This window comes from Nicotiana attenuata, chromosome 10 (assembly GCF_001879085.1).
Source record: "Nicotiana attenuata strain UT chromosome 10, NIATTr2, whole genome shotgun sequence".
NCBI classification, from domain to species: Eukaryota; Viridiplantae; Streptophyta; class Magnoliopsida; order Solanales; family Solanaceae; genus Nicotiana; species Nicotiana attenuata.
Window position 1 is genome coordinate 18,675,600 of NC_031998.1, and position 15,978 is coordinate 18,691,577.

The 15,978-nt window shown below is 36.1% G+C and overlaps 1 protein-coding gene across 1 annotated transcript; it reads left to right on the top strand.

Annotated features, from left to right (window-relative positions):
- Positions 8,504-15,707, top strand: LOC109233098 (ubiquitin-conjugating enzyme E2 variant 1B-like). Its single transcript, XM_019398858.1, has 5 exons — positions 8,504-8,773; positions 10,404-10,543; positions 14,588-14,713; positions 14,790-14,916; positions 15,425-15,707. The coding sequence occupies exons 1-5, from the start codon at positions 8,731-8,733 to the stop codon at positions 15,481-15,483; spliced, it is 495 nt and encodes a 164-aa protein (XP_019254403.1). The 5' UTR covers positions 8,504-8,730; the 3' UTR covers positions 15,484-15,707.

The following is a 15,978-nucleotide window of genomic DNA, read 5'->3' on the forward strand; positions in this document are numbered from 1 at the left end:
ACTGAAATTAAAACATACCAGTAAAGAAGACAGTAAGCAAAAATGAAGGAGCAGGAGAGCACAATAGTTAGCCTTGGCTTGCAGCCGGCTAACTTAGAATAAGAGCAAGCAGCACAAAGAAAGAGCAGAAAGTTTAAGTGTGAGAGAGAGAGCTTTTTGAACCAAAAAGTTCGTGTGTGTGTTAATGAGAGAGTATGTATATATAATAGTTCAAAATTAGATAAAAATAAGGTAAAAATCATAGTAGCATAGTAATTAAGGAACTCAAAATCAATTAGAGAAAAATCAGGACAAGTACTCCCTTAAGTTAAGGGAATTAATTCAAACGGTAAGAACAAGTAATAACTAAGAAAAGAAATCAGTGTATGACTAATAAGGAAAGATTCAAATTCAGTAAGTATAGGGTAAACAATTAGGGCTAAGTTCAGAACACTCTAATTAAGGAAATAGTCAGTAAGAATAAAGTACCACAACAGACAAGGTACGTGAATCAGTTAATTTGAATAGAAGGGGTCGAAATTGAGGGTTTAAAGGAAGGTCTTTCAATCAAACCCAAAAATAGGAAATCCAGAATCAATCAAGAGGGAGTCACGATTCAGTATTCAACATATAAATAGAGTAAGAGCAATCAGACACAGCAAACATGCAGGTTAAACAGTATTGATAGAAAGAGGCAAGTCTGAAAAATCAAGATGAACATAATCACATAGAGGCGGTATAAGTTAGGCTAAAGCTCAGTAAGAACACATTCGAGGCAAGGTAATCACAGAAACTTAAACAAGAATCGAGTAGTCATGCTAACACACAGAACCAAACAAAGAAAATCTAGAAAAATTAGGGCTTTTAACATAGGCGAGTTGAAAAAGCAGTAAGATCATAAATCAGTCAAAATATGCAAGAGATAGAAGTTTAAACATAAAGAAACAGTTTAAACAAAGTTTTAGAAGAAGTTCCGAAAACCCTAACTTTAGAAGGAGGGGAAAACACTTTGAAATCGATGATTCTTGTAAAAGGGATTCAAGAGCAGTGTAAACATCAAAGAAACAGACTCGAATCGTTTTAAAACGTACAGATCTAAGTGATGTAGGCAGAATTTAGGGTTTTAGAAGAAACCCAAGGAGAGGTGAAAGAACATGTCTAGAATCCCAAAGATCGTGACAAATACAGTGTGATTTTGCTTGAAATAGCACCGCAGTAGCCAAGAACAACCAAATAGCAAACCCTAGATGCAAGTCGGCGTTGCCCGGGGCCCTTGAAGAACTTAGAGAAGGCAAGCATAGCATTATAGGGGTCATTGGAGGCTTAGGAGTTGACGGGGCCGGAGAAGACCAGAGAAGAAGGTCGGCGGTTGAAGGAGCTATGGTTAGGTTGAGTGGTTGAGAGAGGAGAGGAGATGAGAGAATACAGAGGCGGCGGTCTCTAAGGAATGAAGTAGGGTTAGAGGTTGTTTGGGATAAAAAAGGAATGAACGGACGAGGGCTGTTGATCTTTTAGATCAACGGCCAGGATTTGACGGGTCTTGGGTCGGGTAGGCGGGTTTAGGGTCTGGGTCGGGTAGTTTGGTTAGAAACTGGGCTGGGGTTGGTTTTAAATTGGGCTAAGATTGAAATGCAGATCTGGCTATATTTTAAATAGCCAATTTTCCCCATATAATTTATAATAAATAATACTCCCTCCGTTTCATATTATTTGAGGTAGTTTGACTCAGCACGGAGTTTAAGAAAAAAGAAGAAGACTTTTGAAACTCGTGGTCTTAAAAGCTTAAGGGGCAAAAGGTTCGCGGGGTCATGCCATTTGTGGGGCTATAAAAGCTTTTCATTAAGGGCAAAAAGGGTAAAATGAAGAGTTTAAAATTGAATTATTTCCAAATTTAGAAATGTGTCATTTGTTTTGGAACAGACTAAAAAGGAAAGTACCTCATTTAATATGAAACAGAGGGAGTAAATAATTTCTGGAAAATAATTTTGTATACCAAAATGATTTAAAATAGATATTTAACATTTTTAAAAATATAGGAGGCAGATTTTATGCATATAAATGTAATTATACATTAATGCGGCTAATATTGCAGTTATATGCAATTTAGCTTTAAAAATACAAAATGCAATTATAAAAATGCGCAAAATATATTTTAACCATATTTGGCATAAATATGGAAATTAAATGACTAAATCATCACAACAATAATTTGAGGGATAATTATTGAGGACTTTATGAATAAAAGGGAAGGAGATAAATCAATTTAAATCCTTAAAAATTATGGAAAAAATTATAAAAACCTTGTGCATGCTTATATATGCATATATATGCTAGGTATTTATGCATATATAAAAATATAGGGAAAAATTGAGTATCAACAAGTCTCGTGAAATTCACACCATAGATTAGGATTCCTTTGGCTAGGATCCGATCGGATTGGTTTCGGAAACCGTGCTTCTTTGATATTCCTCATTGCTGACACTTCTACTAGGCTGATATTGAAGTTGTAATTAGATAACCTAGGATATGCAGGATCTCGGGATCCTAGAACCTCTTTCTCTTGTAATGATCTGTTATTCTGTCCATGATCTGTCCTTCTTTTGGAAGCTAACCTATCCGATGACTGGAATCCTTTACTGCTACACCCATCGATCCTCTCATATGGTAGAAAACGATTACTAGAGGACCTCCGATCTGCATTGGAGTCATTTTTAAACTTATTCTGATTTTTATTGCAACCTCGTCCCTTGGATGACACCGAAGAACCAAATTGATCATCTTTTATCCTTATCTTCGATTCGTAGCGATTATGAACATCTGCCCATATGGTTGCCTAAAACTAGAGCAAGCTCTCCTTCAATTTTCGGGAGGTATCGAAACTCAGTGGATTTAGGCCTTTTGTGAATGGCTCCACTGGACACTCTTCCGGAATCGCTGGTAGCAACATCCTTTCCTACTGGAACCGGATTACGAATTCCCGCAACAACTTAGATTCTCCTTACGAAATTCTGAATATATCCGCCTTTCTGTCCTGGACCTTTCTTGCTCCAGCATGGGCTTTGATGAACGAATCCACAAGAATTTCAAAAGAATCGATTGAATGCTCAGGTAAGAGAGAATACCATGTCAGGGCCCCCTTCGTGAGGGTTTCGCTGAACTTCTTCAACAAAATCGATTCGATCTCATGTTGAGCCAAGTCGTTCCCTTTCACTGCCGTGGTGTAGGTCGTGATGTGCTCCTGTAGATCCGATGTCCCATCATACTTTGGTATATATGGCATTTTGAACCTCTTCGGGATCAATTCTTGTGTCGCACTTTGTTTAAACGACAATTGCATGTACTTCTTTGAATATAGATCCTTTAACACCAGTGGCACATCCGGAATCTGATCCATTCGAGTGTGAAACTCCTTCGCATTCTAACCCATTCGTTCATTCATCTCTCTCATGAAAAAAATTGTAAATATCCTTGCATTGCATATTTAGGCTTCAAGGAAATATTCGAAAAGCCGCTTCAATGGGATCTTTTATCCTGGTCGGAGGAGAAATTACCAAACGTCTAGCATTCCCTTAAGCTTGGCGCCAATGAAGTTTTTATTTGAGAGAAAAAAGAGCTTAATTTTGAAAGGACAGTTCACATTATTGTTCCCAGATCAACTACTGGTCCCTTCGGCTTCGTCATAATCGACTTCACCCCTTGGGTATTGTTATTGGTTCTCTGAGCCGTTTGGTTTTCTAGAACACTGGGAGGAATCGAGGCCTTTCCATTATTAGAGGCACCCGGCAATGCTTGTTTTAATTCCGTCATCAACCGATCTTGCCTTGAGAGGTGATCCATGATTACTCGTTGCTGTTCTCTAAAGAGTTTGACCATTTCAACAATGTGTTCATCCTCCGTGTCATCAGGAGTTGTGCCCCATACATGCCGAGGGTACTGACTTTTGCGAACCAGGGTTGTTTTACCCCCTTCGTTGCGGGTCTCGCTGATTGAGTCATCACGTTGGGACGCCTTTTCTCATTCATTGTGTGTTCCAACGTTGTAAGCGTTGTTGACATCATTAGCTGCCATATTCGATTTTTTACTAAGGAAAGAGTCAAAACTTTGTTAGTAACAAACGAATGGATCAAAGAAACTTCGCAGCTATCTATGCCCCACGGTGGGCGAAAACCTGTCTACCCGTAAAACGATACAGTTAAATTTATAGCATAGTTTATAGACAAATGAATCGATTTGATCCAAAAATGATAAATAAATAACTATAAAAATAAGATTAACGACTGAAATTAAAGGAGATAACAAGTCTGACTCAGAACTTAGTCTTTTCGAGGACAAAAGTAAAAGCAATTGTTTAGGTGTTCAAATTGAGCGTAACAAGATAGTAGATCATAGCTTTTGTGTGCAGAGTGTTTCGTGTCCCTATAATGGTTGTTAACCCTGTTATTTATAACCCTATTTAAGGAAAAAAGATCCTAAAATTAAGCTACTCTTGAATGAGAATAAATTTGCCATTGATGGGCACATAACAACTGCCTTTAAATGCAGATATTCTCTGTAACAGTTTTTCAATGAATGTTACCTGATGGCAATGCTGCAAATCTATGTCATCGGTTGTTCTGTATTCGGGGGCTTATTTGGTGCTGATCGCTCGCCGCTTGCAACCGGTGACTTTGCTGACTCACATCCCCACCCGTCTTTAATGTCACATGTCACATCGTCATTCGCCCGGTTGTCATCAACCAATTTTACCCATACATCAAGTTTTTCCCAATTTGGAATTTTCAATCAAATACTTGGCATCCTGTAGTTAAGTGCACCCTTCTTCCTCACCCTTATTTCCTTTATTGAGTTTTAAGTTACTGTTTTTCAAGTTGAATCTGAAAATTCGAAGTTAATGATGATTTGTTTGTTGAAATTGATTGGGTGCAGCTTATTAGTACTGAAAGTTAATGCTTAACATTGATTTGTTGTGCTAATGGGATATTGTCGTGTCTGAAATGCGATTGGAGGTCTAGTGAGTGCTTCCACTCGGGTTGTGACCCCATCTTGGCCTAAGCCTCCACGTGGGACCTGAAAATACAATGTAGATGCAATCATTTTTCTTATTTGGGGTTACAGTGGAGCAAGGATTTTATATGTAATTCAGAAGATTTTTTTTTTTTTGTAATTGCAGCTTCTTCGATTTTTCGAGGTTGCATCAATGCTAGACATACTGAAAATATAAATTTATGTTTTGCTCTCGTCTGGTTGATTAAATAATTTAATGTTCCTAGTATAGTTGAATGTGATGCCTAGGAATTTGTGCTTATTGTAACTCCTCAAGTAAAGATTTTACATTGATCATAATGCTTTTAGAAGATTGTCGTTTCTTGTTAAGAAGAAATCCTAATATTTCTCTACTTTAGGTGAAGAGATAAGCAAATCTAGTTGCTCATTACTTGTCATGAGTCACTGGAAATTATGCTAGTCTTTTATATTTGAAGTATGCCCTAGTTTAATTGTAAACTTGTTGGTTGTTGATTCAGTAATAACTTTTGTTTGCTTCTTCTCCACCAAGCACGGAAGTCTAAGAATAACTGTAGGTCGGTGACTACTTAAAAAAACTCCGACTCGATTCGCCCCCGGGTGGGGAGGCATCTATTTTATCCCAATCACAAGAAGAGGTTCACTATGACGACGATACTTTTTTCGCTTGCGGAAAAAATGAAATGCATAGGGGACCATCCTTTTTTTGCGTAAAAATAGCACGGTATAGCCAGTTTTCGGACTGGTCAATCAAAAATAGCCAGCGTTTACCAAGTCAATGAAAAATAGCCACTATTTTGCTGCTATAGAGACCGGTCCAGCATAATATACTGGAGTTCGGTGCACTTGTGTATGAACTCTAGCATATTATGCTGGACCGGTATACTTTGCTGGCTCCAGTATAATATACTGGAGACTGGAGCACTGGTGCTCCAAACTCCAGTATATTATACTGGACCAATATACTTGCTGGAACTCCAGTATATTATGCTGGAGTTCTAGTGTACTTATGCTGGATCTCCATCATATTATGCTGGAGTTACAACATACTTATTCTGGAACTCCAGTATAATATGCTGGAGTTCAAGTATACTTATGCTGGAACTCCAGCATAATATACTGGAGTATTTTCCGGGTTTTGAACAGTGTTTTCGCTCAGATTTATCTTTATATAAAAAGTGGCTAAATTTCGATTGCTTTTGAAATTGGGCTACTTTGAACGACCAGTTATAAATCTGGCTATTTTTAAAATTTATACTTCTCAGATTTACGGATTCACAAGGAGCCTCAGTCTCTACTGAGAAGTTTTTGTTTAAGTTAAATAAAAAAGGAATTGTGGTTTGTGTTCAAGATTTGAGCTTAAATATCTGAATAACATTTTCAAAACCTATTTGGACTTGCAATCTTGCTATCATTTATGCTTGGTTGTAGTGAAGTTCCAAAGGTTGTACAAGCAGCGGGGACGAAAAATGTGATGTTTATATATAGTTTGTCTTCTACTACAGCTTGTACTAGCTGTTTTTATACTTTTTGTATAAACTGAATAAGGTAGTTGCAAGGCAATAAGAGAACTTTTTGCATGATTATTTAAAAAATTACTATACTTACCTACGAGTTGGAAATGTTCTAATTCTTTAAAAAAATTATTGTATACATTTTTTCCTGCTAATGTTATTGTTACTATCATAATTTTTTCCCCCTTTGTGATCCAATATTATCCCTCAGGAATATCATACAGGGGATGTGACATATTAGAAAACGTATTAATTCAATTGACAACAAAATTATGAACTTAAAATACTAGTAATAGTATGTCAATTATACCAAGTGTTGCTAGGGAAGTATTTGTCTGGTTATCAAACTACGGTGAACGTGTTCAAACTATGAGGTATGCGGTTGTAATTGTCACTAATATAAAGGTTTCTATCTAACTTTTTTGATAGGTACAACTTCTTTTTCAATTTATGTGATGTACTTATTTTTTTCTTTAATTTTAAATTTTACATTTTATTTTGTGTTAGATTAAAATTTCAAAAGTCTTTTGTTTTTTCTTAAATTCTTTAGATAATCAAAATGCATCATATAAAATGTAACCCAAAGATTACTGCTTAATTCTCTTCACTAGTGTGCCTATCTGCACTGACTGATATTTATACAATAACAATGTTGAAATCGCGTGGCATAGCCACTTTTACGGTTGGCTATCGGAAAATAGCCACTGTTTACGAAGTCAATAAAAAATAACCACTATTTGCTGCAATAGGGATCGGTCCCGTATAATTTAGGGGAGTTCTGGTGCATTTGTGTACGAACTCCGGCATATTATGCTGGAACTCCCGTAAAATTTGCGGGCGTATTTTCCGGATTTTGAACAGTGTTTTCGCTCAGATTTCTCTTTACATAAAAAGTGGCTAAATTCCGATGACTTTTGAAACTTGGCTATTTTTCAACGACCAGTGGTAAATCTGGCTATTTTTGAATTTCTCTCAATAACAATAACAATATATCCAGTATTATCCCACACCGTGAGGTTTAGGGAGGATAGTGTGTAAGCATACTTTACCCCTACCTTGTAAGGATAGAGATGCTGTTTTCAATAGACCCTCGGCTCAAAAAAGTATAAGCATCACATTAATGAAAATCTAGACCGACTAATATTTATGAATAATTTAATTTAATAAGAAAACAAGGCGCTGAATTAAAATGAAAATCCAAAATCAAAGCTAAGTGACTAGTTTAACAACTTAGGGGTTGTTTGGTATGAGGTATAAGTAAATATGGTGCTGATATAAAAATTTTATACCACCTTAATACTTTGTTTGGTTAGCAAACCTGGTATAAGTTATCTCGGGATTAAAATTAGTACCAGGATAACTTATAGCTTATAGGGGGTGGGATAATTAGTGCCGGAATAACTTATACCTTCTTATTAGAAATTATGCAATTATTATTTTTAATACAACATACGAAACAATAAATAAAAAATAATACCAAAATAATTAATCCAGCATAACTTATCGTAGCATAAGCCGTATTCAAACCAAACGACCCTTAGGTAACTTCTTCTCAACTTCACCAATTCAGCGGTAATATGTGGCGACTAGTGAGTGTGCTCACGACGAACAAATCATCAATTCGTTTCTTCTTTTGTTTAATGATTTAATCCTCCTTTTAAAAATACAAAAAATAGCTCATTAGAGCAACTCTTTACCTACCATCTAAAGAGTTAAAAGACGATCTTGCAAAGAGTTTTTACGTTTTATTTTCAGTTATTTTACACAACATTTTTTTTTAAAGATTTAATATATATTTTATTTTATTTGTATAATGGACCACAAAACTAATTGGTAAGAAAATGATCTCTTATCACAATTACCTAGATTTTTTTTTTACTTAAATTTTCCGCAAATCTTCTACATTCTTTTTTCCAGTGATCTTCTGTGAAAATGATTACTGTATATAATTAAAGTAATGAACAGCAAAATTAAATCTTTCTCCCTCTTACCTGAATCTTATCCTCAAAACTTTGTGAAAGTAACTTCTCACTGTGAATAGTACACCATAAAGCTGCTGTATTGATCTTGGGACCACTTTCTTCATTTTCCCCCACCCCTCTCTCTCTCTCTCTCTCTCTCTCTTTCTCTCTCTCTCTTGTTGCCTCTTTCTTACTCTTTTTTAGGAATACCCTTTTGGTTTTTCAACTCAAAAACCTTTAATTTGCTGTTTTAGATGCTGCCAGAAATGGGATCAGAAGGATCATCAAAAGTTGTAGGTAAGCTTCAAAATCTTTAAATTTCAAGTTTTTTTTCTTCTTCTTTTAATTGTAAACTTGATCTTGGTCTAGTTGTAAATCTCTGTATAACAGTTTTATATATTATTTGAAAGTCTTTTTTTGTTTGTTATGAATTCATGTGCTTCCCAGTTTATGTATTTTTTTTGTGCTGTTTAAAACCTTTTGTGGTATTTGGGTGTAGGGTTTCTTTCTTGGGTTTTGCCCAGATTGGGCTAAGTGGGCATATTATTATTTGCCTTTTTGACGCAGAGAGTTTAAATTTTTAGCATATTGAATGAATTTGGTGAACTTGGTGTCAGCTTTTATGGGAAAGTTGAAGTTTTTGTTGACAGAAATGTTTGCCCATTAAGGTAAAGGTATCAGCTGAATTGGTGCCAAGTTTGGAGGTTCTGTGCAAAATTCAATAAGAAACGATTCATAGGACTACTGGGGACTTAATTTACTCTGGAGTTCGAGTTTCCTTTCTTAATTTGGTAATGTGTGTGTGTTCTTTTTTTGAAATCTAAATCTAACTGTAGAGACAGGGCAGTGTATCTAAGATGTGGATGGTGAAAAATGTGGAAGTAAAGAAGGGGAATATGATTTATGACATACCATATTATAAGAATTTTGTAAATATTGGAGTGTGATGGGCGGGCAACTAGTGTAAAAGAACATGATCAAAATGAAGTAGGAATACTAGAACTTCAAGTGATTTTTCTGTAATTTTAAATACTGACTGCGGTTATGTATTCTAAAAAAGAAGAAGCTTAACAGCTATATTCATCCATAGCATTGTCAAAAACGAATCAAACTGAACACGACTTAAACGCTTATGCGTTCTTGATTAGAGTAGTGGACGAATGGCTCAAGCAACTTTGCTTTTGTAGCTCCAAATGAGGATGAATCTTCACAAGTTTCCAAGTAGAAAATAAAAAGGCTAACTTCATCTATGGAGGTGACGGAGGTTCTAATCTGGGTCCCACTTTGAGTTTTCTGTTTAGTTTGCTTGCATCACCTTAATTGAATGCTGATAATTGTGGTAAGCACGTAATCAGTAATTTATTAGCTTTCTAAAAACAACTATTTTCACGAGAAAGCTGTCTGGAGCTCAAGTAATTTATATAAGGCTAATGGACAGTGGCGGAGCTAGCATAGTCTAGCGGGTTCGCCCGAACCCAATAACTTTTGTTCCAACCCTGTATTTATCTTAAGATATTCACTAAATATGTATCAATTGTTAATTAAGAACCCAGTAACATAAACAAGCTAGAAGCTCGAACCCATTAGATTCAAATCCTGAATTCCTCTGCTAATGGAAGTGTTTTTATCCTCTTTACTTGGAGTTCAAAGAGAATTAATCAAATTGTAAGACTTTAGGGATGCCTTTCTTTATTCGATTTGACATTAATTTTCTTTAAAAAGCTCAATGCTACATGCAGTATAATGGCATTTAGTTCTATACTGCCCCTTTTGTGGCTCTAAACTGCTTAATTATTCATTTATAATTGCAATAACATGATATTTTTCAGTAACTTTGTCTTTAGTCTTTTTCAAGGAAGCCCCTTCTTAATGTGCTACATCCCACACACCATAATATTAACCTGATAGTATTTGTGTTCATGTCCAGTCCCGAGGAATTTCAGATTATTGGAAGAGCTCGAAAGAGGAGAAAAGGGAATAGGGGATGGAACTGTCAGCTACGGGATGGATGACGCGGATGATGTGTTCATGCAGTCATGGACAGGAACTATAATTGGTCCTCCTAATGTAGGCTTTCTTTCTCAACTCTTTCACATTTTTTCTTGTAACTCCTCTTTTTTCTGTGCTCTTGGATAGCTTGATCATGCTTTCCTGTTGCTCCATTTGAATGCAAGTGATTTGACATCTAGTTATTTGCACATAGAAATCATATTTTTGGATGTAAAATTAATGAGGTGCAACTCTTATGTTGATATCTAAAGTATGTTATTAGTCATTTTCGAAGGATTTCAATCCTGTCAATTTAGATGTCAATTGGGATCTTACTACTCCAGTTGTAGGACTAACAAAGTAAAAAATATATTTGAGTTCTTTCAATGAAAATACTTGTCACATTAACACGAGGAGTTTTCTCATTATGATTCACATCAATCAATTGAAATGGGACCTACAGTTAATCAAATTCCAGGTTTAGGATTTATTCATATATCCTGCTTGTTCAATAACTATCGAGCTGTACTGTTGTGACTAATTAGGCCCTCATGGTACTTTTCTTCTGTTAATGTAAATGAGTCTTTCAATTTGGTTTTGGGGCTGAGCTACTGTTAACTTTGTTGACTATTTGATCACAATTCGTCTATGTTATAGACTTGATGTTGCATTTACTGTTGGACACCTTTTGGTGGCTATCCAAAAATTAACGCTAAGATGTTTCTGAGAGCAAGGGGACTTGGGGCTGATTATGCCTTATCTATATGCTAATTTATTGGAGAAATTTTTTTTTTTTGATAAGATAATAGTTTATTAATAAATGTACCAAGAAGGTACTCAAAGTACAACCAAACAAGACAGACCCTACATCAATCTCTAGTTACATATTTCCAAGTGAGTCTAAAAATTCCATATACTGATCAATACTCTCTAGAATACTCCTTTTACACCAAAAAAACAGATTTTGCATACAAAGGTTCCTGACTCTAGAGATGTGGTTCCTTTTATTCTCGAAACAAGCATTATTCTTCTCTGTCCAAATAGTCCAGAAGATGCATAAAGGGATTGTTCTCCAGATCTGCTTTTGTATCCTTCCAGTCCTCTGCCCGTTCCAGCTCTCCAACAAGCTCTTAACATCTGACGGCATAACCCAAGCTACACCACACGTATTTAGGACAAGCTCCCAGCATTGCTTAGCAAAGTTACAATGAATAAAAAGATGATTGACTGATTCCAAATCCTCTTCACATAGATAACATCTGTTGCTTAAAGGAAAACCTCTCCTTTGCAAATTGTCTTGGGTTAAGCATGCTTTCCTATAGACATCCACCCGAAACAGGCTACCTTAACAGGTGCTTTGGTCTTCCATAGTATTTTCCAAGGCCAATTTGACTCAAAGTGTTCAGATTGTTTCTGAAGAAGGTTATAGCAGCTACAAGTCCATTCATTTTGAACAGGTCGCAACAGTAGAAAAAGAAGAAGAAGAGGGTGCCTAAAGCCTTGGTGGGCAGAATTACTCGGTACCTGAGCTAGTGGGAGGTAGCACGTACCCAGTTGAATAGTCGAGGTACATACAAATTGCTCGAACACCACCGTTGTCACCACCGTTATCCCAAAAAAGGTTGGGGTTGGTGGTGGTGGTGGTAAATAAGTTGTCGAGGAAGAATGAAGAGGCGGAGAGAGAGAGAAGGAATCCCCTCTTACGGGATGTCAATTTTGACTCATAATGAATTTTCATATGCTAAAGAACGCATGACACAATCCGTTCACAATAAGGAATTTGACTCAATTGTCATTTAGAGTCTTCTAAAGAAAGCATGATATAATGCATGTAATAGGGCGTCATAGTTAGGGAGCAGTGGTAATGACCCAGGTCCAGGAGGAAGAAGGTAGAAGGTAAGCAGTAGAAGTAGTAGCAAAGGAAAGAAGATGCAGAAAGGGAGAGAGATGCTGGATATGAGTTATAACCATTTATATAATCTGCTAGAGAAAGAATGATACAGTGCGTATAGGACATAATTGTGAGGAACCAAGAGTGCTGACTTAGAGTGCAAATGTGAATTTGTAATTAGTTGTAGGCCTAGACTTTCTTTGCCACTTAATGACTTGACAAGCAAGTTTGTGCACAGGACTTTGTTTCAAATACATCTAAAAATAATTAAGTTTCCGCCTTAAGGAACTAGGGACGCACTTGAGCCACAAAAACTTTGAAAATTACGCTTAGATTTTCGTCGAAGGGCTTCAATCTTTAAACTCAGACTGTTTGGTCATAAGAAGATGGTAGAGTCAAAAGTAGCATACATATCCTACTGTAAATAGCAGAAACTAACAATAAAAAGATATCCTACTGTAGATAGCAGAAACTAGAATAATAAGGTGGATAGAGTTACCCGGTAGCTGTTATTGGTGAGAGGTAACAGGCATCCCATGGAATTAGTCGAGTTGCGCGAAAGCCGGCCTGGACACCACGGTTATTAAAAAAAAAAGACTAATAAGGCTGTTGCTGGAAATTTTCTAGGGGTTTACCTGCAAGTTCTGTACCTGAAATGCTTGTTTATTATTTTGGGATAGATAAAGAATGAGGGGGACAGATATAGAAGAGCGAGAAACAGTCTAGAAATGGGGAACAAGAAGAGAGAAAGAAAAACCTAGGAAATGTAGTTCAGATTGAATAAACTGTGGGAACGGCACATTTTCTAGGTGTTGACCTCAAAGAGTTTCGACAGTTCTGATTGCTGTAATGGAGGTGCTTGGTTGTTTTGAATTTTTCTTTTTTGTACTTAATGTCATTCTAGAAGGTATCATCTGTGCAATTTGATTATGAATTTTTTGAATTTATCTTAGTGTAGTTCTTGCGTGATATCTGCTCTGATGCTTTTTGTTTTACCTTTTCATCAAATAAAAAAAAAAGAAAACCCCATAGATGAAATTTTGAGTTAACACAATGAAAAAAAAGGAAAAAGGGAAAAAGATGACCAAAGTGGACCATATTACATGAATCCTGCATTTGCATTTGACATATCACTGTATGAGTGTTTGATGGGCGTGACATGGGCATGAGTGAGTACTTAGTGTGAATTTTTGGGTGCACACTAAAAATTAGCAAAGCTGCACATACCCGTACAGTCATTCGTGTTTGATGTGTACTGATTCTGCCGTTGTAACACAGCCTAAACATACCTTGTCTACTCTTTGGATAAGATACTAATATGAAAATATTGCACTTACCTCAGTTTCAATTTTAGCCCCGTGCGACGGTGTCCAACACATTTAACCTCAACAACAAGCCAATGTTGTCCTCTTATTAACCCAGATACCATTTGAATAAAAATTTAATTGCTGTACTGCCTACCAACTGCGATACCCTTCTAATCTCACAACCTTCATACTTTCTAATTCAAATGCTTATGAAAATCTATGTTACATGAACTCAGTATGGGCGCTCACATTTTTTTATTTGCCAATTTTTATGTATCTGTAATCGTGAATTGGCAAGTTTTATGTATCCCCAACTTATTTGGGACTGAGGCGTAGTTGTTGGTTGGACGGATTTGCACGAGGACCACATCACACCTATTCTACACGGGTACATAAAATAAGTGAAGCATCAATGCAATTTAGCTGAAAATATTATAATGAAAGAAAAGTACAAAATGACAGAGTAATGAGACCTGCCTCCAGCTGGTCACCTCTGCACTTCTGGATAAATTGATTCTCAACCACCACGCGTGATACAAGAAACAAGAGGTCAGCAGTAGGTGGGGAGAAAGATATATTTTAAGTAATAAAATGAAATTTGATGAGGTAATATGGACAAGTAAGCTGTTGATAAATTAGTGGACCTTAATTCTCACTTAAGCTGTTTACCGTTTTGTTGAAGTAAATGTGGTCTTTTGTAAATAAAAATTGGCCTTTTGTAATTGTTGGAAACCTCGCTAGGGGTCTTGATGCAGTTAATCCAATATTAGGAATGAAGACAGCAACCTTTCGATCAAATGTGCCTCTAGCTTGTATTTAATCATTTTTGTAAGACGGATAAAAGAATTGTTTGCTACTCATGGGGACTTTGACAGTAATGAGATCAAATATTATGTGCGGTAACTGACATGCAATGCTTGACAGACTGTACATGAAGGTAAGATCTATCAGTTGAAACTATTTTGTGGAAAGGAGTATCCAGACGAGCCACCTGGTGTAAGGTTCCAGACCAGGATTAACATGAGTTGCGTAAATTATGAAACTGGTGTGGTAGGTACTACTTTCTATTTGACTTTATTAGGTTTGATATTAATAAAACATGCTTATGTGTGAGAACGTTTATCAGGTAGAGCCACGTCTTTTCCCGATGCTTGCTGATTGGAAGAGGGAAAACACAATGGAGGATATATTGATGCAGTTGAAAAAGGAAATGATGTCTCCCCAAAATCGAAAACTATCTCAGCCTTCTGACGGTGAGTCATCACTAGGTTGATCTTTTATACTTTTATTTTCTTAATGGATATATAGGAACTAATAAGACTAAAACATATTGGTCTTTCTTCACTGCTTGTTTAACTTTTTATTGTTTGATAAGTAATAAATAATGTTATTATTAGGAGATTGAGCACTAAGCTAGTGCTACAAAACATAGTCACATATTGCACAGTTCCTCAATTGTATCTTACATAACATCAACGTCCTGAACAAAAGCTAGGTTGCACTGCTTGTTTAATTTGAACCAAAGAGAATTTGCATTCCGAGAAGAGGATTGGTTCCTAAAGGGGAGCATCTACACGTCTGCATATTTATTTTTCCCCTTCATTCAGTTTGTCATGTCTATATCTCAGTATATGTTGAGGCATGTTGATTTAATGTCTCAATACGAGCAGTTTAGGTAATGGTCTTTGTTGTTACGTCAAATAGGATGTTGAAAAAAAATGCGATATCAATCTGAATCAAGGCTGTACTTTCTTTTGTCAGGCAATGAAGAGGGCCGGGTGGATCAGAAAGGCTTAGTGGTGAAATGCTGCATTATGTAATTGGATTAAATACTGAAAGATAATAATGTATATCCTTAATACTTAGATGATTCCAGATATTGTCTTAGTATGTATAGATACGTATATGCTTTGTACTTGTTATTGAATCCTCCTTAATTATGGGATGGAGTGCTGTTTAATGCCAATTTTCCAACTGTGAAAATAAGGCAAACTAGTTTCATGACTTAATCATATCCTGAATGATGCTCAAGTTTGTCTGAGAATACCAGTGATGGCGCTTAAAGAGAAAGTCGATCGGACTTCCCCTCAAATAGTCAGTGAAGCATGTTAAGGTATTGAAATGGCTTAAATGTTGATTATGGAACAATAATATTTATGTGAATCCACATTTCAAGATCTTTTTCCAGAAATCAGGGTAGATGAATATAATACTGCAATTTACATAAAAGTAAAGCATAAGTTCTACTTTTAATTGTTTCACAGGTATATCTAGTGTACTATTTTTAAGTCCATTACTTGAGTAAGACTCAAAAT